At 41.2% G+C, this 26270-nt stretch overlaps 1 protein-coding gene across 3 annotated transcripts in view; it reads left to right on the top strand.

The window, feature by feature from the left end:
• SUMF1 (sulfatase modifying factor 1) overlaps positions 1-26270 on the top strand; it is a 105273-nt gene that overhangs the window by 32190 nt on the left and 46813 nt on the right. For 2 of the 3 annotated variants that reach the window (XM_059077518.2, XM_067043592.1), the window contains 3 exons: positions 21860-21942; positions 24350-24472; positions 25229-25343. In XM_059077518.2, coding sequence (XP_058933501.1) covers positions 21860-21942; positions 24350-24472; positions 25229-25343 — 321 coding nt within the window. Of the gene's footprint in view, positions 1-21859; positions 21943-24349; positions 24473-25228; positions 25627-26270 lie in introns of all 3 variants that reach the window. The other variant, XR_010842499.1, reaches the window with a different exon arrangement.

Here is a 26270-nt window from a genome sequence, read left to right on the forward strand (position 1 = left end):
GGGAATGTAAATTCATACAGTCACTATGGAGAACAGTTGGGAGGTTCTTTAAAAAACTAAAAATAGAAGTACCATATGACCGAGCCGTCCCACTGCTGGACATATACCCTGAGAAAACCATAATTTAAAAAGCATCATGTACCACAATGTTCATTGCAGCTCTATTTACCATAGCCAGGACATGGAAGCAACCTAAGTGTCCATCAACAGATGAATGAATAAAGAAGATGTGGCACACATATACAATGGAATATTACTCAGCAATAAAAAGATACGAAATTGAGTTATTTGTAGTGAGGTGGATGGATGTTGCATCTGTCATACAGAGTGAAGTAAGTCAAAAAGAGAAAAATAAATACCATATGCTAACATATATATGGAATCTAAAAATAAAAGGTTCTGAAGAACCTAGGGGCAGGACAGGAATAAAGACACAGATGTAGAGAATGGACTTGAGGACATGGGGAGGGGGAAGGGTAGGCTGGGATGAAGTGAGAGAGTGGTATGGACTTATATACACGGCCAAATGTAAAATAGATAGCTAGTGGGAAGCAGCTGCATAGCACAGGGAGATCAGCTCGGTGCTTTGTGACCACCTAGAGGGGTGGGATAGGAAGGGTGGGAGGGAGACTCAAGAGGGCGGAGATATGGGGATATATGTGTATGTATAGCTGATTCACTTTGTTATAAAGCAGAAACTAACACAATTGCTAAGCAATTATACTCCAATAAGGATGTTAAAAAAAAAAACCTCCCCTAACTTAGAACTTAACCATAACTGTTCTGTTAGCAGTTCAAAGATTTTGAGAAGTTCTGCAATTAAAAAGTAGTTTAACTTGATTAACCCAGTGCTCTCCTGGCCAGTTTGAATGCTTTGATTATGTTATTTTTCTCCCCCATGTACCTACTAAAGTCATGTGGAAGACTTAGGAAACAGCCACTGGGAAATGCTTGGATAGTAGAACAGAGTTATAAGTTGAATATCTGCAGCTGCAGTTTCTTTTCCTGGCTCTGTCACTACCTGCCAATTTTCAGGGCTTATTTTTCCATGCTTAAAATGAGGGAATTTAAATATATGACCTCCCTGATCCTTCCCACCTTTAAAATCCTGCGGCACTGTAATCCTGCCTGTGTTAACTATGCAGCCAGGATGGGAAAGCATCTTACATGCCTTTTCTATGTTCTTTCTTCTGTTTGAGCGTTTTTCTCAGTAGCCTCAGAACTTGTAAGCCATGAAAAAAAAGTACAGAACCAATCAAATGGCATTCAGACTTTCTGTAATTTCCCTGTTTTATACATTGAAAAAAGGCTTGTAGGTAAGTCAGTAGCAATTTAAGGAACCTAAATGGAGCCTTCTTGTAAAGAGTTGTAATAAAAACCTTGCTGTGGGGTGCCATGATTTTTACATATATTCATCCCTCTTTCCAGAGGGAAACTAGCCATGCCATCTATTAATGTTGGTAGATTTTTAAAAATCTGTTGTTGATTTTTAAAAGAAAAAACACAATGATTTTTAGCAAGAGCCACAGAAACACACTGTTAGGTATAGTGATGCCTGTTCTAGAAATTTAGCAAAAGCAAAAACTAAATGAACATGTTTGAAGATGTTCACTGTAGTGTTATGTATAATAGTAAAACAAGCAACAAAGTTGAATATAACCTGAGTGGTATAATGTTAAGAGATTGCTTGGTAAATTACAGTACATCAACACGAGCAAATATTGTGTATCCTCTAAAAATGTTTGTTGGGCTTCCCTGGTGGCGCAGTGGTTGAGAGTGCACCTGCCGATGCAGGGGACACGAGTTTGTGCCCCGGTTCGGGAAGATCCCACATGCCGCAGAGTGGCTAGGCCTGTGAGCTATGGCCACTGAGCCTGCGCGTCCGGAGCCTGTGCTCCGCAACGGGAGAGGCCACAACAGTGAGAGGCCTGCGTACCGAAAAAAAAAAAAAAAATTTGTTGTGAAGTTTAGATAAAGCATAAGAAAATATTTTATAAAGTAATTGAAAACAATACATATAAATTTGGAAAAAAATGTAAAAATGTATGTGCTTACTGATGAAATTGGAAGCTGAATATAAAATCAAAGTTTATAGAGACGGTGAATATGTTATTTTAATTAAATTAATAAATATTTAATTATTTAATATTGCTTACTTTTGTTTTTTCAATGTAAGTTGATTTTCAGCTCTGTTAGAACAAACTTAGAAAATCTGAATAAAAAATATATTCAAGGCTTCCCTGGTGGCACAGTGGTTGAGGGCCTGCCTGCCGATGTGGGGGACGCAGGTTTGTACCCCCGTCCGGGAGGATCCCGCATGCTGCGGAGCAGCTGGGCCCGTGGGCTGTGGCCGCTGGGCCTGCGTGTTCGGAGCCTATGCTCTGCAGTGGGAGAGGCCATGGCAGTAAGAAGCCTGCGTACGGCCAAAGGAAAAAAAAAAAATATATATATATATATATATATATATATGTTCACTGTAGATAATTTAGAAAAGAAAAATGACACAAAATAGAACATTAAATATCACCCATCATCTCACCAGCCAGAAATAATCATCGCAGACATTTTAGTATATATACCAGTAATCTTTTCTTGGTGGGGCGGGTGTGTGTGTGTGTGTGTCTGTTTCTAGACATATTTTTAAGCAGATTTGTATAGCCATACTTGCATCTGGCTTTTTTCACTTTAAATTGTGAACATTATCCAAGTAGTTACATTTTTTTCCTGCATATAATTTTTAGTTATTATGTTGTATTCCTTCATGTGGATGCACAGTAAGGGACTCAGCCTGTCTCCCCTATGGATATGCATGTGATGTAGCCTTTTGCTGAGTATTGTCAAATTAATTTCAAGATAGGTTATATCAATTTACTTGGTCACCTTGCCTAAAGAAGTAAAAAATTACTTAAAAAAATAAAACATTGTTTTGTCTTGTTTTTATGAATTTTTTAAAAAGCCCCAGATCCTGGACCTAGAGAGCATTATGCTAAGTGAAATAAGTCAGACAGAGAGAGACAAATACTGTATTTTATCACTTATATATAGAATCCAAAAACTAAAACAAACAAATACATATAACAAAGCAGAAACAGGTTCACAGATACAGAAACAATATAGTGGTTACCAGTGGGGAGAGGAAAGGGATGAAGGGCAAGATAGGGGTAGGGGAATACGAGATACAAACTACTATGTACAAAATAGGTAGGGAACGAGGATATGTTGTACAGCACAGAGAAATAGAGCTATTGTAATAACTTTAAGTGGAGTATAGGTTGTACACCTGAAACAAATACAATATTATGAATCAAATATACTTCAATAAAAAAAATTTTAGTAAAAAGCCATAAATCTACTTTTCCCATGTTTATGGAGTTCTCAACTGAGAATGAGTCAACTAGATCCCCTTTTTTTCCTTTTTTTGGGGGTAGGAGTTTATTAATTCATTTCTTTTTGCTGTGTTGGGTATTCGTTTCTGTGTGAGGGCTTTCTCTAGGTGTGCCAAGTGGGGGCCACTCTTCATCGCGCTGCATGGGCCTCTCACTATCCTGGCCTCTCTTGTTGTGGAGCACAGGCTCCAGATGCACAGGCTCAGTAGTTGTGACTCACGGGCCTAGTTGCTCCATGGCATGTGGGATCCTCCCAGACCAGGGCTCGAACCCCTGTCCCCTGCATTAGCAGGCAGATTCTCAAACACTGCACCACCAGGGAAGCCCTAGATCACTTTTAAAGGGTTCTTTGATGCTAAAGATCCCTTAGGCCGTTTTTCTTTAAAAGATTTTTTAAAATTTAATTTTATTTTTGTATACAGCAGGTTCTTATTAGTCATCAGTTTTTTACACATCAGTGTATACATGTCAATCCCAATCGCCCAATCCCTCACACCACCACCACCCTGCCACTTTCCCCGCTTGGTCCATATGTTTCTTCTCTACATCTGTGTCTCTATTTCTGCTGTGCAAACTGGTTCATCTGTACCATTTTTCTAGGCTCCACATATATATGTTAATATACGATATTTGTTTTTCTCTTTCTGACTTACTTCACTCTGTATGACAGTCTCTAGATCCATCCACGTCTCTACAAATGACCCAATTTCATTCCTTTTTATGGTTGAGTAATATTCCATTGTATATATGTGCCACATCTTCTTTATCCATTCGTCTGTCGATGGGCATTTAGGTTGCTACCATGACCTGGCTATTGTACATAGTGCTGCAATGAACATTGGGGTGCATGTGTCTTTTTGAATTGTGGTTTTCTCTGGGTATATGCCCAGTAGTGGGATTGCTGGATCATACGGTAATTCTATTTTTAATTTTTTAAGGAACTTCTATACTGTTCTCCATAGTGGCTGTATCAGTTTACATTCCCACCAACAGTGTAAGAGGATTCCCTTTCCTCCACACCCTCTCCAGTGTTTGTTGTTTGTAGATTTTCTAATGAAGCCCATTCTAACTAGCATGAGGTGATACCTCATTGTAGTTTTGATTTGCATTTCTCTAATAATCAGTGATGTTGAGCAGCTTTTCATGTGCTTCTTGGCCATCTGTATGTCTTCCTTGGAGAAATGTCTATTTAGGTCTTCTGCCCACTTTTGGATTGGGTTGTTTGTTTTTTTAATATTGAACTGCATGAGCTGTTTATATATGTTGGAGATTAATCCTTTGTCCGTTGATTCGTTTGTAAATATTTTCTCCCATTCTGAGGGTTGTCTTTTTGTCTTGTTTATGGTTTCCTTTGCTGTGCAAAAGCTTAGGTCCCATTTGTTTATTTTTGTTTTTATTTCCGTTATTCTAGGAGGTGGATAAAAACAGATCTTGCTGTGATTTATGTCATAGAGTGTTCGTCCTATGTTTTCCTCTAAGAATTTTATAGTGTCCATTATTACATTTAGGTCTGTAATCCGTTTTGAGTTTATTTTTGTGTATGGTGTTAGGGAGTGTTATAATTTCATTCTTTTACATGTAGCTGTCTAGTTTTCCCAGCACCACTTATTGAAGAGGCTGTCTTTTCTCCATTATATATCCTTGCCTCCTTTGTTATAGATAAGTTGACCATAGGTGTGTGGGTTTATCTCTGGGCTTTCTATCTTGTTCCATTGATCTGTGTTTCTGTTTTTGTCCCAATACCATATCATGTTGATTACTGTAGCTGTAGTATAGTCTGAAGACAGGGAGTCTGATTTCTCCAGCTCCAGTTGTTTCCCTCAGGACTGCTTTGGCTATTCGGGGTCTTTTGTGTCTCCGTACAAATTTTAAGATGTTTTGTTCTGGTTCCATAAAAAATGCCATTGGTAGTTTGATAGGGATTGCATTGAATCTGTAGATTGCTTTGGGTAGTATAGTCATTTTCACAATATTGATTCTTCCAATCCAAGAACATGCCATTGGTAGTTTGATAGGGATTGCATTGAATCTGTAGATTGCTTTGGGTAGTATAGTCATTTTCACAATATTGATTCTTCCAATCCAAGAACATGGTATATCTCTGCATCTGTTGGTATCATCTTTAATTGTTTCATTAGTATCTTCTAGTTTTCTGCATACAGGTCTTTTGTCTCCCTGGGTAGGTTTATTCCTAGGTATTTTATTCTTTATGTTGAAGTGGTAAATGTGAGTGGTTCCTTAATTTCTGTTTCAGATTTTTCATCATTAGTGTATAGCAATGCAAGAGATTTCTGTGCATTAATTTTGTATCCTGCTACTTTACCAAATTCATTAATTAGCTCTAGTAGTTTTCTGGTGGCATCTTTAGAATTCTCTATATATAGTATCATGTCATCTGCAAAGAGTGACAGTTTTACTTCTTGTTTTCCAATTTGTATTCCTTTTATTTCTTTTTCTTCTCTGATTGCCGTGGCTAGGACTTCCAAAACTATGTTGAATAATAGTGGGGAGAGTGGACATCCTTGTCTTGTTCCTGATCTCAGAGGAAATGCTTTCAGTTTTTCACCATTGAGAATGATGTTTGCTGTGGGTTTGTCATATATGGCCTTTATTATGTTGAGGTAGGTTCCCTTTATGCCCACTTTCTGGAGAGTTTTTATCATTAATGGGTGTTGAATTTTGTCAAAAGCTTTTTCTGCATCTGAGATGATCATATGGTTTTTCTTCTTCACTTTGTTAATATGGTGTATCACATTGATTGATTTGCATATATTGAAGAATCCTTGCATCCCTGGGATAAATCCCACTTGATCATGGTGTATGATCCTTTTAATGTGTTGTTGGATTCTGTTTGCTAGTATTTTGTTGAGGATTTTTGCATCTATATTCATCAGTGATTTTGGTCTGTGATTTCTTTGTAGTATCTTTGTCTGGTTTTGGTATCAGGGTGGTGGTGGCCTCATAGAATGAGTTTGGGAATGTTCCTTCTTCTGCAATTTTTTGGAAGAGTTTGAGAAGGATGGGTGTTAGCTCTTCTCTAAATGTTTGATAGAATTCGCCTGTGAAGCCATCTGGTCCTGGACTTTTGTTTGTTGGAAGACTTTTTTTTTTTTTTTTCCAGTATGCAGGCCTCTCACTGTTGTGGCCTCTCCCGTTTTGCAGCACAGGCTCCGGACGCACAGGCTCAGCGGCCATGGCTCAAGGTCCCAGCCGCTCTGCGGCGTGTGGGATCCTCCTGGATCGGGGCATGAAACCATGTCCCCTGCATTGGCAGGCGGACTCTCAACCACTGCGCCACCAGGGAAGCCCTGTTGCAAGACTTTTAATCACAGTTTCAATTTCATTACTTGTGATTGGTCTGTTCATATTTTCTATTTCTTCCTGGTTCACTGTTGGAAGGTTATACTTTTCTAAGAATTTGTCCATTTCTTCCAGGTAGTCCATTTTATTGGCATAGAGTTGCTTGTAGTAGTCTCTTAGGATGCTTTGTATTTCTGTGGTGTATGTTGTAACTTCTTTTTCATTTCTAATTTTACTGATTTGAGTCCTCTCCCTCTTTTTCTTGATGCATCTGGCTAATGGTTTATCAATTTTGTTTGTCTTTTCAAAGAACCAGCTTTTAGCTTTATTGATCTTTGCTATTGTTTTCTTTGTTTCTGTTTCATTTACTTTTGCTCTGATCTTTATGATTTCTTTCCTTTGCTAACGTTGGGTTTTGTTTGTTCTTATTTCTCTAGTTCCTTTAGGTGTACGGTTAGATAGTTTATTTGAGATATTTCTTGTTTCTTGAGGTAGGCTTGTATAGCTCTAAACTTCCCTCTTAGAACTGCTTTTGCTGCATTGCATAGGATTTGGATCGTCGTGTTTTCATTGTCATTTGTTTCTAAGTATTTTTTGATTTCCTCTTTGATTTCTTCAGTGATCTCTTGGTTATTTAGTAACATATTATTTAGCCTCTGTGCATTTGTGTGTTTTTCCCTGTAATTCATTTCTAATATCATAGCGTTGTGGTCAGAAAAGATGCTGGATATGATTTCAATTTTCTTAAGTTTACTGAGGCTTGATTTGTGACCCAAGATGTGATCTATCCTGGAGAATGTTCCATGTGCACTTGAGAAGAAAGTGTAATCGCTGTGTTTAGATGGAATATCCTATAAATATCAGTTAAATCTATCTGGTCTGTTGTGTCATTTAAAGCTTCTGTTTCCTTATTTATTTTCATTTTGGATGATCTGTCCATTGGTGTAAGTGAGGTGTTAAAGTCCCCCACTATTATTGTGTTACTGTCGATTTCCTCTTTTATAGAGCTGTTAGCAGTTGCCTTATGTATTCCAGTTCTCCTATGTTGGGTGCATATATAGTTATAATTGTTATATCTCCTTGGATTGACCCCATGATCATTATGTAGTCTTCTTTCTTGTCTCTTGTAATATTCTGTATTTTAAAGTCTATTTTATGTGATATGAGTATTGCTACTGCAGCTTTCTTTTGATTTCCATTTGCATAGAATATCTTTTTCCATCCCCTCACTTTCAGTCTGAAAGTGTCCCTAGGTCTGAAGTGGGTCTCTTGTAGACAGCATATATATGGGTCTTGTTTTTGTATCCATTCAGCAAGCCTGTGTCTTTTGGTTGGAGCATTTAATCCATTCACGTTTTTTTTTTAATTTTATTTTTTTTTTTAACATCTTTATTGGAGTATAATTGTTTTACAATAGTGTGTTAGTTTTTCCTTTACAACAAACTGAATCAGTTATACATATACATATGTTCCCATATCTCTTCCCTCTTGCATCACCCTCTCTCCCACCCTCCCTATCCCACCCCTCTAGGTGGTCACAAAGCACAGAGGTGATCTCCCTGTGCTATGCAGCAGCTTCCCACTAGCTATCTAATTTACATTTGATAGTGTGTATATGTCCCTGCCACTCTCTCACTTCGTCTCAGCCCACCCTTCCCCATCCCCATATCCTCAAGTCCATGCTCGAGTAAGTCTGTGTTTTATTCCCGTCCTACCACTAATCTCTTCATGATATTTTTTTCCCTTAGAGTCCATATATATGTGTTAGCATACGGTATTTGTTTTTCTCCTTCTGACTTACTTCACTCTGTATGACAGACTCCAGGTCCATCCACCTCATTATAAATAACTCAGTTTCATTTCTTTTTATGGCTGAGTAATATTCCATTGTATATATGTGCCACATCTTCTTTATCCATTCATCTGTTGATGGACACTTAGGTTGCTTCCATGTCCTGGCTATTGTAAATAGAGCTGCAATGAACATTTTGGTACATGAGTCTTTCTGAATTATGGTTTTCTCAGGGTATATGCCCAGTAGTGGGATTGCTGGGTCGTATGGTAGTTCTATTTGTAGTTTTTTAAGGAACCTCCATACTGTTCTCCATAGTGGCTGTATCAATTTACATTCCCACCAGCAGTGCAAGAGGGTTCCCTTTTCTCCACACCCTCTCCAGCATTTATTGTTTCTAGAGTTTTTGATGATGGCCAATCTGACCGGTGTGAGATGATATCTCATTGTAGTTTTGATTTGCATTTCTCTAATGATTAATGAGGTTGAGCATTCTTTCATGTGTTTGTTAGCAATCTGTATATCTTCTTTGGAGAAATGTCTATTTAGTTCTTCTGCCCATTTTTGGATTGGGTTGTTTGTTTTTTTGTTATTGAGCTGCATGAGTTGCTTATAAATTTTGGAAATTAATCCTTTGTCAGTTGCTTCATTTGCAAATATTTTCTCCCATTCTGAGGGTTGTCTTTTGGTCTTGTTTATGGTATCCTTTGCTGTGCAAAAGCTTTTAAGTTTCATTAGGTCCCATTTGTTTATTTGTGTTTTTATTTCCATTTCTCTAGGAGATGGGTCAAAAAGGATCTTGCTGTGATTTATGTCGTATAGTGTTCTGCCTATGTTTTCCTCTAAGAGTTTGATAGTGTCTGGCCTTACATTTAGGTCTTTAACCCATTTTGAGTTTATTTTTGTGTGTGGTGTTAGGGAGTGTTCTAATTTCATACTTTTACATGTAGCTGTCCAGTTTTCCCAGCACCACTTATTGAAGAGGCTGTCTTTTCTCCACTGTATATCCTTCCCTCCTTTATCAAAGATAAGGTGACCATATGTGTGTGGGTTTATCTCTGGGCTCTCTATCCTGTTCCATTGATCTATATTTCTGTTTTTGTGCCAGTACCATATTGTCTTGATTACTGTAGCCTTGTAGTAGAGTCTGAAGTCAGGGAGCCTAATTCCTCCAGCTCCATTTCTCGTTCTCAAGATTGCTTTGGCTATTCGGGGTCTTTTGTGTTTCCATACAAATTGTGAAATTTTTTGTTCTAGTTCTGTAAAAAATGCCAGTGGTAATTTGATAGGGATTGCATTGAATCGGTAGATTGCTTTGGGTAGTATAGTCATTTTCACAATGTTGATTCTTCCAATCCAAGAACATGGTATATTTCTCCACCTATTTGTATCATCTTTAATTTCTTTCATAAGTGTCTTATAGTTTTCTGCATACAAGTCTTTTGTCTCCTTAGGTAGGTTTATTCCTAGATATTTTATTCTTTTTGTTGCAATGGTAAATGGGAGTGTTTTCTTAATTTCAGTCTCAGATTTTTCATCATTAGTGTATAAGAATGCCAGAGATTTCTGTGCATTAATTTTGTATCCTGCAACTTTACCAAATTCATTGATTAGCTCTAGTAGTTTTCTGGTAGCATCCTTAGGATTCTCTATGTATAGTATCATGTCATCTGCAAACAGTGACAGCTTTACTTCTTCTTTTCCTATTTGGATTCCTTTTATTTCTTTTTCTTCGCTGATTGCTGTGGCTAGAACTTCCAAAACTATGTTGAATAAGAGTGGTGAGAGTGGGCAACCTTGTCTTGTTCCTGATCTTAGTGGAAATGGTTTCAGTTTTTCACCATTGAGAACGATGCTAGCTGTGGGTTTGTCGTATATGGCCTTTATTATGTTGAGGAAAGTTCCCTGTATGCCTACTTTCTGCAAGGTTTTTATCATAAATGAGTGTTGAATTTTGTCAAAAGCTTTCTCTGCATCTATTGAGATGATCATATGGTTTTTCTCCTTCAGTTTGTTGATATGGTGTATCACGTTGATTGATTTGCGTATATTGAAGAATCCTTGCATTCCTGGGATAAACCCCACTTGATCATGGTGTATGATCCTTTTAATGTGCTGTTGGATTCTGTTTTCCATTCACGTTTAAGGTAATTATCGATATGTATGTTCCTATGACCATTTTCTTAATTGTTTTGGATTTGTTTTTGTAGGTCGTTTTTTTCTCTTGTGTTTCCCACTTAGAGAAGTTCCTTTAGCATTTGTGGTAGAGCTGGTTTGGTGGTGCTGAATTCTCTTAGCTTTTGCTTGTCTGTAAAACTTTTGATTTCTCCATCGAATCTGAATGAGATCCTTGCTGGGCAGAGTAATCTTGGTTGTAGGTTCTTCCGTTTCATCACTTTAAGTATATCATGCCACCCCCTTCTGGCTTGTAGTGTTTTTGCTGAGAAATCAGCTGTTAACATTATGGGAGTTCCCTTGTATGTTATTTGTCATTTTTCCTTTGCTGCTTTCAATAATTTTTCTTTGTCTTTAATTTTTGCCAATTGGATTACTATTTGTCTTGGCGTGTTTCTCCTTGGGTTTATCCTGTATGGGACTCTCTGCGCTTCCTGGACTTGATTGACTATTTCCTTTCCCATGTTAGGGAAGTTTTCGACTATAATCTCTTCAAATATTTTCTCAGGTCCTTTCTCTGTCTCTTCTCCTTCTGAGACTCCTATAATGCGAATGTTGTTGCGTTTAATGTTGTCCCAGTGGTCTCTTAGGCTGTCTTCATTTCTTGTCATTGTTTTTTCTTTATTCTGTTCCACAGCACTGAATTCCCCCATTCTGTCTTCCAGGTCACTTATCCGTTCTTGTGCCTCTGTTGGTCTGCTGTTGAACCCTTTTAGTGTAGTTTTCATTTCAGTTTTTGTATTGTTCATCTCTGTTTGTTTGTTCTTTTATTCTTGTATTTCTTTGTAAAACATTTTTTGCATCTTCTCGATCTTTGCCTCCATTGTTTTTCCAAGGTCCTGGATCATCTTCACTACCATTATTCTGAATTCTTTTTCTGGAAGGTTGCCTATCTCCACTTCATTCAGTTGTTTTTCTGCGGTTTTATCTTGTTCCTTCATCTAGTACATAGCCCTCTGCTTTTTCATGTTTTCTATCTTTCTGTGAATGTGGTTGTTGTTCAATGGGCTGCATGATTGTAATTCTTCTTGCTTCTGCTGTCTGCCCTCTCCCTTTGGCTGTTTTTTACACATTGTCTATAATGAGTGACTCTATAGGATTTCTACTACTCTCTTAAGGACACGTAACGAATGTTTACGGTATACTGATTGGTCTCGGGGAATGCAGTGTATTCTAGCATGAGGAATTTCACTAAGAACTGAAGCAAAAAGTATTTAAAAATTTCAGATCTGCCTTAAATTTCTTAAATATTTGTACTCTGTTTGAAAAAGCATGGATTTTTCACTCTCATGTGTTCTATTAAGTAGTCAAGGTACCTGCTTTAGGGTTTAGTTTGAAATAAGCTGTCAGACTTGACTACCTATCTATTTTAATGATGAATTTGTTTTTAGTCTTTATTCAAGCCTAGTTCTTAATTTTCTACATTTGTGTTGGGTGTTGAAGAAAGAGATTTTTACTCGTGTGCTTTCTATTCCATTTTATTCCTTCAGTTGCATTTGATTCTCATCCAGTTTTATTTATACTTCATGAATTTGAACAGATCTGTGATTTCTCATTGTTCACTGGTGCCAGTTGAAACATTCTCTCAGGCTTTTTTTATGGTGTAACTGTCATGTTTATACTACGTTTCAAGAAATGTCCATCTTTTTAATTCTCTTGTATAAATGCATTTAATTTTTAAAAGAACAGTTGTAAAGTTGTGAACTTGACATTTTGCACTTGAATGTGCATAATTACGCAGTGCTCTTTTTCCTGTGCTGACTTCATTCTAGGCTGTGTGTGTATGAAAAGCATAATTTACCACTTCTTGGCAAGAATAAAGGCACCTTTGCTGTCTTCCCCTTTTCTTTTCTTTAAGCTGTTACTACCAGTATGGTTATGTCCCTAGGGAGAGGTGGGAAAAGATGTCTTTGCTCTCTGAAGTCCATTTCTCAAGGGGACATCACTACTCACAAGGATCCTATTTACATTGTAATTGGTTGCTGGCTGTCTGGTACAGCTGTTTCAACTTAAACCCAAGACTGTCGCTATGGAGATGGTTGACTTGAAATAGGTCAAGTTAAGTCCTTTTACCCCTGGATATGAGGGAGTGTTGTAACTCAACTAGAAGTGTCTCAGTTGAACAGAAAATATGTAGATGGGCAACCACATTTCCCCCCCACCCCCCAAATTTCTCTTTTTAGGATGAGGCTTGTCACAGATGCTAGTCCACTCATGTTGCTGCTGTGAATCTGGAAAGAACACACCAGAAAACTATCTCTTAAAGAAAAGGAATGAGAGATGTCATAATTTGCAGTGTAACCTTGAGTTAATTGGCTCATAGATGACTCTCAAAAGGTGCTTATTTCATAAGTTCCTAAACATAGTAGAATAACATTTATTTTCAAGACATGACCAGGAGTTCAAGAACAAGTTTTTAAAAACATGGAGTTGAGAGGGACCTTCAAGATGGTGGAGGAGTAAGACATGGAGATCACCTTCCTCCCCACAAATATATCAGAGATACATCTACATGTGGAACAACTTCTACAGAATAGCTACTGAATGCTGGAAGAAGACCTCAGACTTCCCCAAAGGCAAGAAACTCCCCATGTACCTGGGGAGGGCAAAAGAAAAATGAAAAACCAGAGACAAAAGAACAGGGACAGGACCTGCACCTAGGTGGGGAGCTGTGAAGGAGGAAAAGTTTCCACACACTAGGAAGCGTCTTCACTGGCGGAGACGGGGTGTGGCGGGGTGGGGAGCTTTAGAGCCACGGAGGAGAGTGCAGCAACAGGGATGTAGAGGGCAAAGTGGAGAGATTCCTGCACAAAGGATCTGTGCCAACCAGCACTCACCAGTCCGAGAGGCTTGTCTCCTCACACACTGGGGCAGGTGGGGGCTGGGAGCTGAGGCTCAGGCTTTGGAGGTCAGATCCCAGGGAGAGGACTGGGGTTGGCTGTGTGAACACAGCCTAAGGGGGTAGTGCACCACAGCTAGCCGGGAGGGAGTCTGGGAAAAAAATTGGACCTACCAAAGAGGCAAGAGACAGTTGTTTCCAGGTGTGTGGGGAGAGGGGATTCAGAGCACTGCGTAAAGGAGCTCCAGAGAAGGTCACAAGCTGCAGCTATCAGCACGGATCCCAGAGATGGGCATGAAGTGCTAAGGCTGCTGCTGCAGCCACCAAGAAGCCTGTGTGCAAGCACAGGTCACTATCTACACCTTCCATCCTGGGAGCCTGTGCAGCCCACCACTGCCAGGGTCCTGTGATCCAGGGACAACTTCCACGGGAGAACACACAGTGTACCTCAGGCTGTTGCAACATTGTGCCAGCCTCTGCTGCTGCAGGCTCGCCCCACATTCCATACCCCTCCCTCCCACTGGCCTGAGTGAGCAAGAGCCCCTAATCAGCTGCTCCTTTAACCCCTACCTGTCTGGTCAAAGAACAGACGCCCTCAGGTGACCTACATGCAGAAGCGGGGCCAAATCCAAAGCTGAACCTCTGGAGCTGTGCGAACAAAGAAGAGAAAGGGAAATCTCTCCCAGCAGCCTCAGGAGCAGCGGTTTGAATCTCCACAATCAACTTGATGTACCCTGCATCTGTGGAATACCTGAATAGACAATGAATCATCCCAAATTGAGGTGGTGGACTTTGGGAGCAACTGTGGACTTGGGGTTTGCTTTCCGCATCTAATTTGTTCCTGGTTTTACATTTGTCTTAGTTTAGTATTTAGAGTTTATTATCATTGGTAGATTTGTTTATTGATTTGGTAGCTCTTTTTTTTAATATATAGATATATATATATATATTTTCCTTTTCTCTTTTTGTGAGTGTGTATGTCTATGCTTATTTGTGTGATTTTGTCTCTGTAGCTTTTCTTTTACCATTTGTCCTAGGGTTCTGTCTGTCCTTTTTCTTTTTTTTTCTTTAAGTATAGTTTTTAGCGCTTGTTATTATTGGTGGATTTCTTTTTTGGTTTGGTTGCTCTCTCCTTTCTTTTTTTAAATTACTTTTTAACTTTTATTTTTAATAATTAAAAAAATTTTTTATTTTCATAACTTTGCTTTATTTTTCTCTGTTTTTCTTTCTTTTTTTCTCCCTCTTCTGAGCCGTTTGGCTGACAGGGTCTAGGTGCTCTGGCCGGGTGTCAGGCCTGTGCCTCTGAGGTGGGAGAGCCGAGTACAGGACACTGGTCCACCAGAGACTTCCCAGCTCCATGTACTATCAAATGGCAAAAGCTCTCCCAGAGATCTCCATCTCAACGCTAAGACCCAGCCCTCCTCAGTGACCAGCAAGCTACAGTGCTGGACACCCTATGCCAAACAACTAGCAAGACAGGAACAGAACCCCACCCGTTAGCAGAGAGGCTGCCTAAAATCATAATAAATTCACAGACACTCCAAAATACACCACTGGTTGTTGTACTGTCCACCAGAAAGACAAGATCCAGCCTCATCCACCAGAACACAGGCACTAGTCTCCTCCACCAGGAAGCCTACACAGCCCACTGAACCAACGTTAGCCCCTGGGGGCAGACATCAAAAACAACGGGAACTATGAACCTGCAGCCTGCGAAAAGGAGACCCCAAACACAGTAAGTTAAGCAAATTGAGAAGACAGAGAAACACACAGCAGATGAAGGATCAAGGTAAAAACCCACAATACCAAACAAATGAGGAGGAAATAAGCAGACCACCTGAAAAAGAATTCAGAGTAATGATAGTAAAGATGATCCAAAATCTTGGAAATGGAATGGAGAAAATACAAGAAACGTTTAATGACAATGTAGAAGAACTAAAGAGCAAACAAACAATGATGAACAACACAATAAATGAAATTAAAAGTATTCTAGAAGGAATCAATAGCAGAACAACTGAGGGAGAAGAACGGATAAGTGACCTGGAAGATAAAATAGTGGAAATAATTCCTGTTGAGCAGAATACAGAAAAAAGAATGAAAAGAATTGAGGACAGTCTCAGAGACCTGTGGGACAACATTAAATGCACCAACGTTCGACTTATAGGGGTCCCAGAAGAAGAAGAGAAGAAGAAAGGGACTGAGAGAATATTTGAAGAGATTATAGTTGAAAAGTTCCCTAATATGTGAAAGAAAGCTGTCAATCAAGTCCAGGACGTGCAGAGAGTCCCATACAGGATAAATCCGAGGAGACACACGCCAAGACACATATTAATCAAACCATCAAACATTAAACACAAAGAAAAAATATTAAAAGCAGCAGGGAAAAACAATAAACAACATACAAGGAAATCCCCATAATGTAAACAGCTGATATTTCAGCAGAAACTCTGCAAGCCAGAAGGGAGTGGCAGGACATATTTAAAGGGAAAAACCTACAACCAAGATTGCTCTACCCAGCAAGGATCGCTATTCAGATTAGATGGAGAAATTAAAACCTTTACAGACAAACAGAAGCTAAGAGAATTCAGCGCCACCAAACTAGCTTTACAACAAATGCTAAAGGAACTTCTGTAGGCAGGAAACACAAGAGAAGGAAAAAGACCTACAATAAAAACTTAAAACAATTAAGAAAATGGTGACAGGAACATACATATCGATAATTACCTTAAATGTAAATGGATTAAATGCTCCAACTAAAAGACATAGACTGGCGGAATGGATACAAAAACAAGACCCATATATATGCCATCTACAAGAGACCCACTTCAGACCTAGGGACACATACAGACTGAAAGTGAGGGGATGGAAAAAGATATTCCATGCAAATGGAAATCAAAAGAAAGCTGGAGTAGCAATCCTCATATCAGAAAAAGTAGACTTTAAAATGAAGACTATTACAAGAGACAAAGAAGGACACTATATAACGATCAAGGGATCAATCCAAGAAGAAGATATAACAATTGTAAATATTTATGCATCCAACATAGGAGCACCTCAATACATAAGTCAAATACTAACAGCCATAAAATGGGAAATTGACAATAATACTATCATAGTAGGGGACTTTAACACCCCACTTTCACCAATGGACAGCTCATCCACAATGAACATAAATAAGGAAACACAAGCTTTAAATGATACATTAAACAAGATGGACTTAATTGATATTTATAGGACATTCCATCCAAAAACAACAGAACACACTTTCTTCTTCTGAAGTGTTCATGGAACATGCTCCAGGATAGATCATATCTTGGGTCCCAAATCTAGCCTTGGTAAATTTAAGAAAATCGAAATCGTATCAAGTATCTTTTCTGACCACAATACTATGACACTAGATATCAATTACTGGAAAAGATCTGTAAAAAATACAAACACATGGAGGCTAAACAATGCACTACTTAATAACGAAGTGATCACTGAAGAAATCAAAGAGGAAATAAAAAAATACCTAGAAACAAATGACAATGGAGACACAACAACCCAAAACCTTTGGGATGCCGCAAGAGCAGTCCTAAGAGGGAAGTTTATAGCAATAGAATCCTACCTGCTTTTGCACAGCAAAGGAAAACATAAACAAGGAGAAAAGACAACCCTCAGAATGGGAGAAAATATTTGCAAATGAAGCAACTGACAAAGGATTAATCTCTGAAATTTACAAGCAGCTCATGTAACTCCATATCAAAAAAACCAAAACAACTCAATCCAAAAATGGGCAGAAGACCTAAAGAGACATTTCTCCAAAGAAGAGATGCAGATTGCTAACAGACACATGAAAGGATGCTCAACATCACTAATCATTAGAGAAATGCAAATCAAAACTACAATGAGATATCATCTCACACTGGTCAGAATGGCCATCATCAAAAAATCTACAAACAATAAATGCCGGAGAGGGTGTGGAGAAAAGGGAACACTCTTGCACTGTTGGTGGGAATGTAAATTGATACAGGCACTATGGAGAACAGTATGGAGGTTCCTTAAAAAACTACAAATAGAACTACCATATGTACTAGCAATCCCACTACTGGGCACATACCCTCAGAAAACCATAATTCAAAAACAGTCCTGTAACACAGTGTTCATTGAAGCTCTATTTCCAATAGCCAGGGTATGGAAGCAATCTAAGTGTCCCTCAACAGATGAATGGATAAAGAAGATGTGGCACATATATACAATGGAATATTACTCAGCCATAAAAAGAAACTAAATTAAGTTATTTGTAGTGAGGTGGATGGACCTTGAGTCTGTCATACAGAGTGAAGTTAAGTCAGAAAGAGAAACACAAATACCGTGTGCTAACACGTTTATTTGGAAACTAAAACAAAAAATGGTTCTGAAGAACCTAGGGGCAGGACAGGAATAAAGATGCAAATGTAGAGAATGGACTTGAGGACAGGAGGAGGGGAAAGGGTAAGCTGGGACTAAGTGAGAGAGTGGCATGGACTTATATACACTACCAAATGTAAAATAGATAGCTAGTGGGGAGCAGCCACGTAGCACAGGGAGATCAGCTCGGTGCTTTGTGACCTCCTAGTGGTGGGATCGGGAGGGTGGGAGGGAGACTCAAGAGGGAGGAGACATGGGGATATATGTATATGTATAGCTGACTTCACTTTGTTATACAGCAGAAACTAACACACCATTGTAAAGCAATTATACTCAAATAAAGATGCTAACAAATAAAAACATGGAGTTAACAGTGATATTTGGAAGAAAGCATTGAGTGACACTCGATGGGATTTGCCATACGTTTGGCCAGAGAACATGGCTTTCCCAGGACAACTTGGCTATGATGAATGATGTACTACGTCTGAGCTCAGTCTTCTGTTGTGCGTGACTTTGATTACTTACCTTTCCTTCTTCATGTGTCCTATGTGGAAATGGTTCCTGACTCTGCATCTGACCATTACAATGGGGAGTTAGTCTTTCTGAGAGGTGGCGATGCCCTTAGGTTCCCTTATAGGACCCGTAGCTTTGTCTCGCTTGGGGCTTGGTGAATATGGGCACAGTTTTGGTTGTCATAGTTGGGTCGCGGGTAGGATGCTACTGGCATGTAGTGGGGAAGGGTCTGCAATGTGGCTGAGCATCCTACAATGCACGGGACAGCACCCTTCCAGCAAGGAATTATGTGGCCTAATGAGTCAATAGTGCTCAGGTGGTGTGTTTTCGATGGGTTGCTAAGAAATGTGAAAGATTTCAGGCAAGAGTGATAGTGGGAGAAATGAAAAGCAGATATCTAGAAGGAGAGGAAAGTGTGTGTATATGTCGGGGAGGAAGTTGAGTAGGAGCTATAGAACTGATGTGTGTAAGGTGGTACCTGGACCCACCAATTTGAGTTTTGTAGATATTTTTGGAAGAAAATAAAATGCCTAGGTTCACACTTTGTATCCTGCTTTGTGCAGCTAACCATGTAAGATAAATATGTGCAATAAATAATTGAAAAACTCTCAATATACCCACTGTCTTAAGTCATACTCAGAGGATTCTGGGAGTTGAAGATCCTCTTTAGGAATTAGGCTCAGCTCCTGGCAGATAGTAGGTGCTCAGTAAATATTTGCAACCAGAGTGAGTTAAGGGGAAGAGGAGAGGGAAAGGTAATGGACTCAGAGGCCACTGGAGCAGCTGCCCTGGGTCTACCGCGCACAAGCCACCTCCGTGGAAGTTCCCCGTTGAAGAAGGTCGGGAACCGTGGAGGACTTCTGCCATCAAGGCTTGTGTTCGGCTGTCTTTACTACAGCTGTGCCTGTGTCTGTCCTGGCATCCAGCATTTCCACTCCACAGCGTGCATTCAGCAGAAATGCTTATGCATATTTACTAAGTCATGAGCTTTCAAGAATCTTCACAGAAGTACTACCATTCATAGTAGCCCAAACTGAAAGCTACCCAAATGCCCATCAGTAATAGAATAGATAAATCCATTAAAAAATTACTAATGGACTTGAGGACATGGGGAGGGGGAAGGGTAAGCTGGGATGAAGTGAGAGAGTAGCATGGACATATGTACACTACCAAATGTAAAACAGATGGCTAGTGGGAAGCAGCCGCATAGCACAGGGAGATCAGCTCAGTGCTTTGTGACCACCTAGAGGGGTGGGATAGGGAGGGTGGGAGGGAGACACAAGAGGGAGGAGATGTGGGGATGTATGTATATGTATAGCTAATTCACTTTGTTATACAGCAGAAACTAACACACCATTGTAAAGCAATTATACTCCAATAAAGATGTTAAAAAATTGCTAATGATGAAATATTTCAAAATACAATAGGGTATAAGAAAAATAGGCCTTCTAGTTCCTACCACCCAGATTTAACAAAGGTTAACATTTTCCCTGTTTGTTTTTATTCTTCTTCTTCTCCTTTTAAAAATTTTTTAATTTTTTTATTTGAGAGATAGAACCTTCTGGCGGCCTTAGTGTTGGGGGTGGGGTAGAGGTGGATGAGTGATGTAAAGGTACTGGAATGTAAGAGTGAGATGACCTGGGCTTTCTCTGCAGGTCTTCCCTTGACATGGACTGAGTTACCTGTCACTGGCACCTAAACATGAAGCAGAGTAGTCAGCGAGAACATCTCCCCATTAAAGATGCCACAGTGCCACAGAAGAAATAGGAAGAAGCCATGCCTTTCGCCTCTCCTGCTCTCTGAAAAATAAAACACTTTACAGTAGTGTCCTTGAAGGACGCAATGCCTCTTTTGTTGAAATATAGAAGAATTTGGGTTTTGCCCATCCAGTTGTGATTGGAATACCATGAATGTTTTGATTGCGCTGATGTGCAAAAAGAACACGACAGGGTTTCCTGTTTTCAGTGATCGCTGTAATCGTTAGCAGGAACACGTTCTCCCTTCTCTTGCACTCAGGCTGGCTCACCAGGACGCAGAGGACTGAGAGTAGCAGCGTCATGGGGATAACCTTGAGTCTGCTCTGGTTCATATTAGAAGAAGCATTTGCAAACTTCTTTGCTTAGTATTAGCATCACTGATGATGGTAACTTGTTTGTAACTCTTCGTGACCGTCATGAGGCCCGTGGTTGAGACTGGTTCCCTTTACCGAGTGCTTGCTGAGTGCTAGGCATGGTCCTGAGCCCTGCGCGCATGTTCTCTTTCCTCCTTGGAATAACCCCTGAGGTAGGCATGGTTACTGTCTTCACCTACAAATGAGAAAACGGGTGTGGGGAGATTGATTAGGTCGCCGGGGGGTCACCCTGGGAGTGGCAGCGCCCTGAGTCCCATCTCGTTTTGCCTCTGACTCCAAAGCCAGGTTCTCAGTCAGTCACTAAGTGAGGGCCACTTGGTACTAGTATTTGGGTTAACAGGACCGTAAAGTAGGAGTTAAGGTTCTGGGAACAGGATCTGGGCTGAGCACTTCCCAGGCCTTGTCTAACGCAGCCTCGTCTGAGCCTGAGGTAGGTGAGGCAGGTGGGCCTGCGCCCATTTCACAGATGAGGACTCCGGGGCCAGGCAACCAGTGAGCTTGCGCAGAGCCATACAAGTAACGTTGGGCTGGATGTTAACCAGGGTCGTTTGAAAACACACTCCAGGTCTTTATGCTGTGCTTCAGCTTGGTCTCTGACTACCTTGGTTGACCTTCAGCCCTGCACTTAACTGTAAGATTAATGCTGTTTCGCCAGCTTTTAAATAGGAGCAGTACTACCTGTCTCACTTGTTAGAGATTATAGAGGGTTAGCTAGCAGCGTGTCTTTTTTTTGTTTTTTTGCGTTACGCAGGCCTCTCACTGCTGTGGCCTCTCCCGTTGCGGAGCACAGGCTCCGGACGCGCAGGCTCAGCGGCCATGGCTCACGGGCCCAGCCGCTCCGCGGCGTGTGGGATCTTCCCGGACCGGGGCACGAACCCGCGTCCCCTGCATCGGCAGGCGGACTCTCAACCACTGTGCCACCAGGCAAGCCCAGCAGTGTGTCTTTTAAAATTCTTGGAGACACACACCGTTTAGATACATATTTATTTAATCACTGTGGTGCTTTATCATGTGAGATCATGCTTTTGTTTTTTTTTTAATTTGGCCACAACGTGTGGCTTCCTGGATTTTAGTTCCCCAACCAGGGATTGAACCTGGACCACAGCAGTGAAACATCAAGTACTAACCAGTGGACCGCCAGAGAATTCCCGAGATAATGCTTGTTTGTTAGATTTAGTTACATATAAATCTATATTTTTCATAATCTGGTAAAGTTATTTGGTAAGTCAACTGGAAGTTGAAGACCTTAAGAGAGATTTTTTTCTGCACAGACTGAGTCAGTGTTTTTCTAGAGGCATCATAGCTAACCTCAGCTTATTCTGGGTTGCTTTGAGGTGGCAGCTGCTCCCTGGTGGTTACCTGTTAAAGGCGCTAACTGGAGACACCCAGAAGGGCCCGACTCGACTGTCCTGCACAGGTGAGGCTGGTGGGTCTTACCCCAGATGACGTGTTTCATTCCAAAATAGGTTCCTATGCTGTTGAAAAGAAACTCAGTGGCCATGTTCTATAAAAGAGTGAGTATGACAAACTCTACTCACTTGGTCGGTAGGAAAATAGGATGGCAGGAAATACTGTATGCACAGACCCAAACATAGCACCTAGCTCACAGAGAGCTCTTAATAAGTGGCCTTCCTCCTCCCTCATTTGGCCTGTCAGAGGGTTCCCTCTTGGAGATTTTTTCCCCCTTTGACAGGCTTATTACAAATCTCGTGACATGTTTAACCTTTACAACTTGTCTGTTTGCTCTCCCTCGTGAGTGGTTCATTGTGAGGAAGGAGACCATCTGTGTTACAGGTAAGTGGTGGTGTCCTGCCAGGTGGCCGCCGTAGAAGCTCAGGCCTTGGGTTTAGGACTCATGCTATCTCCAGTCCTGGACTGACATACTTTAAAGCCACCGTCTGACCAAAAAACCACAGAGCTGCAAGTCGGTCAGCAAGTCTCCAGGGTGGCAAAGAAATAATTATCTCAAGCAAAAATGGATAGCACTTTAAGCCCTGAAGACACAGAAAGGTTTGGGTCAGGACTCAGCAACTCAACAGCCCAAGAAAACTGTTCTCCTAACCCAATTTTTCAGATGGGATTTTTGAGCTGCTATTTTTGACAGCATTCCCGGTTATTGACCTCATTGTCAGGAAGCTGGAAGTACATGAAGTTCGGCTTTAGGGATAGAGCCCCTTGAAAACGTCAGAAATCTTTCAAAGCCTGAGGTGGTAGGGGTAGGACGGGAATAAAACACAGACCTAAGCATGGACTTGATATGGGGAGTGGGAAGGGTAAGCTGGGACGAAGTGAGAGAGTGGCACGGACGTATATACACTACCAAACGTAGGGTGGATAGCTAGTGGGAAGCAGCCGCACGGCACAGGGAGATCAGCTAGGTGGTTTGTGACCACCTAGAGGGGTGGGAGAGGGAGGATGGGAGGGAGGGAGACGCAAGAGGGAAGAGATATGGGAACATACGTATATGTATAGCTGATTCACTTTGTTGTAAAGCAGAAACTAACACACCATTGTAAAGCAATTTTACTCCAATAAAGATGTTAAAAAAAAAAAAAGTCTGAGATGGTAGCCTCTGTGGTAGAAATAGACCATGAGATGGAAAGTTGTAGGATTCTTGGGTACCTCAGGTTGACGGCCTCTTAGGTCCCAATTATTTTCTTCTTTCCTGAATTTAATAGTAGAAGAAAAAGCGAAGGGTAGAAGGAAAACTCAGAGTGGAATGTATTATATCCACTAAGTGAGTCCTTCTTCTGAGAAAAGTGCGTGTCTTACTGTCAGTGCTGAAAACAGTGACTGGCATGTAATAGGTACTCAATAAACGCTTGTAAAGAATAAGTGAAAGTCGTGGTGTAATTACTGTAGGGAATTCAAAGATGCTTAAGAAATAGCCTAGGAATGTAGAGTCCACCTGAGAAAGAGTGAGCAGTGAATTAAAGTTATCTGGTGCTGGGTAAATATGTTTATCCTCTTACTCTCAAACTTTCCCCCTAACCTTCCCTACCCCTCTACCTTTAGAAAAAATAAAGACTTACTTGGAATCTGCTAGAGTCCTCACTTCATAGAGTGAGGCACATATAGCTGACTCGTCTGTAGCAGAAAGACACAAAGTTTAAGGCCAAGTATCACAGATTGGATTCTCTGGAAATGCTGAGATAGAGCTTGGTGTGCAGAATATTTATATAAGGGGTTCCACGCCTGTGGAAGGGATGGGGAGGAATCAGGATTGGGCAGAGAGAGAAGCCAAGACTACAGTGCAGGTCCAGGACGTCCCACCCAGTCCCTGGGGCTCTGGGGTATAAATGACCCGTAGGATTTAGCTATGGTGAACTCACACGGCTGCGCCTTTATGCCCCTGCCATGGTTGGTCATTGCTGGCTGTGAGGCGGCTCTTTGCGGCTCTCCTGAAGGAGCCGAGAGCTGGAAGCTTCTGCTAATGCCACGCCCAGCAGCTGGAAAATCATTCCTTCCTCATAGAGGGATCTGGCTGGTGCGTCTCCACACCTACTGCACCAAGTGAGATTCTCTGGGGGTCCAGGCCCGCCTGCAAAGTGCAGAAATGTTTTGAGTCTTGTTCCAAGGGGGATCATAACCTCTTTGGGAGCCTGAGATGTCAGAAACCCGTGGTAGAGGGTGACAGATATGGCCCCCCTGGGGCTTGATTTGGGGGCCAGGTCCACCTCAGCATCACAGATTGAGGTGAAGGTGCTGATGGGCACTTTGCTGAAGCCGGTCCTGCCGGTTCCAGTTCCGGATCCGGTTCCAGTTCCGGATCCAGTTCCGGTTCCGGTTCCTGCCCTGCTCACTCTGCTCTCGCTGTTCCCCAGGCCAGATCACCCGGTTCTTCACGTCTCCTGGAATGACGCCGTCGCCTACTGCACATGGGCAGGGAAGCGGTTGCCCACGGAAGCCGAGTGGGAGTACAGCTGTCGAGGAGGCCTGCAAAATAGGTACTTGGAGGGTCTCGTCTTTGCCTAACAGTATGTGGACCTTTTTCTAAATCTACGGAACTTACGTTGGCTGGACAGTCGATTTAAAACCACAGCCAGATCGCAGCTTACTCCTACTGGGCTTTCTTCCCGCCTGCGAAGTTACTTAGGAAACATGGATGCAGGGGTCACCACCCCCTGACGGTCTCCCAAAGCCATGTGTGCGGTGAGGTGGGCTACGGCAATCGAGCCCCCATCCCTGTGTCACATAGTCTTCCTTAGAGCCTCCTGGCAGGCTGCCTTGCTTTTAGGATTTTCTTATTTTAGGCATCTCCTGAAGCAGCAATATATCTTTGCTTCCAGAGCCATGAGACAGAAAACTCATGTTTGGGTCACATCTAGGAAAGGCTCCTTAAAATAACGAAGGCTTTATAAAAAAGTGCGGTGTGATGTTGCCTGATCATGCTTCCATATAAGTCCAGGATGATGTCTGCTTTCCCAGCCTCCTATAAGCCCTTCTTTTAGTCTGTGATTTATTTCAGGCCTCCTGAGTCCTCGGGAGAGACCAAGGTTGTTGTGAACTTGACATGAACTGGTTGTGCGGAAGTTAAAAAAAAAAAAATCCTGATTAAAAGCTTTATGTATTTTTTTTTGTTTTAAAATAGCTCACTCGGAACAAGCAAGCAATGTTCTCTGTTTCACTGCCTTCCTCCTCTTGACTTTCGTCCAGAAGCCTGTGTCTGTTTGACAGGCTGATGCCTGTGTCTCTTCTGACAGACTCTTCCCCTGGGGCAACAAACTGCAGCCGAAGGGCCAACATTATGCCAACATTTGGCAGGGCGAGTTTCCTGTGACCAACACCGGAGAGGACGGCTTTCGAGGGACTGCGCCTGTGAGTAGCGAGGCTTGTGACGGATGGCGGCGGCGGCGGCTGCACACCGAGAAACCGCCAGCAATGAGGGAGAGCGCCGCTCACTCTCTGCCCCACGCGCTGCCCCTTTCCTGCCTCCTTCCACCACCGCACGTAGCAAACACTGATCATTAACCAGACGTTCCTTTTCTGTAACACCTTTTCCTTTCTGATTCCATAATACTTGTTGTGGAAACTTGGAGAAAACAAGAAGTGTACAGAGGAGAAAATTGAAAGGATCTGGAATCCTACCACCCAGAGATAGGTAACCCCTGTTAACGTTTAGGTGCATTTCCTCCCATTGGCCTCCTGTGTTAATGATGCTCCTAATAATGGCTAGTAGTTAGTGAGCGCTTGCAGAGTGCCGGGCATGTTGCTGAGCCATTTGCATGAATTACCTCGTTTAATGTCTCTTCCGCTCTGTAAGGTAGGTACTGTTGTCCCCGTTTTCCAGGTGAGCATTCTGAGGCACACAGAGGTTAACTAACTTGCCCAAGGTTACACAGCTGGAAAGCAGCACAGCTGGGATTTGAACCAGGTCGGTTTGTTTTCAAAGACCATGCTCTTAACTACCATAGATGCCAGCACAAATGTTTCTGGTGTATATGTGCCTATACATTTTTTACATATTGCTTTTGGGTGATACTATAGTATTTAAAATCCTACTGTTTTTCCCTGTATAAGGTCAGCAACATTTTATCTGTCATTAGCAGTTCTTCACAAATACATGTCTTTTAGTAGCTGGATAACTTGTCATTTGAATGAACCCTAATTTATTTACCTCTTATTTTTGCAAATTTACATTATATCTGTTTTTCTGCTAAACAACACTGAACATCTTATGCATAGATATTAAATTGTATCTCTGATGATTTTTAAAAAAATATTATTGGAATATAGTTGATTTAC

This window comes from Kogia breviceps, chromosome 10, assembly GCF_026419965.1.
Source record: "Kogia breviceps isolate mKogBre1 chromosome 10, mKogBre1 haplotype 1, whole genome shotgun sequence".
Lineage (NCBI taxonomy): Eukaryota > Metazoa > Chordata > Mammalia > Artiodactyla > Physeteridae > Kogia > Kogia breviceps.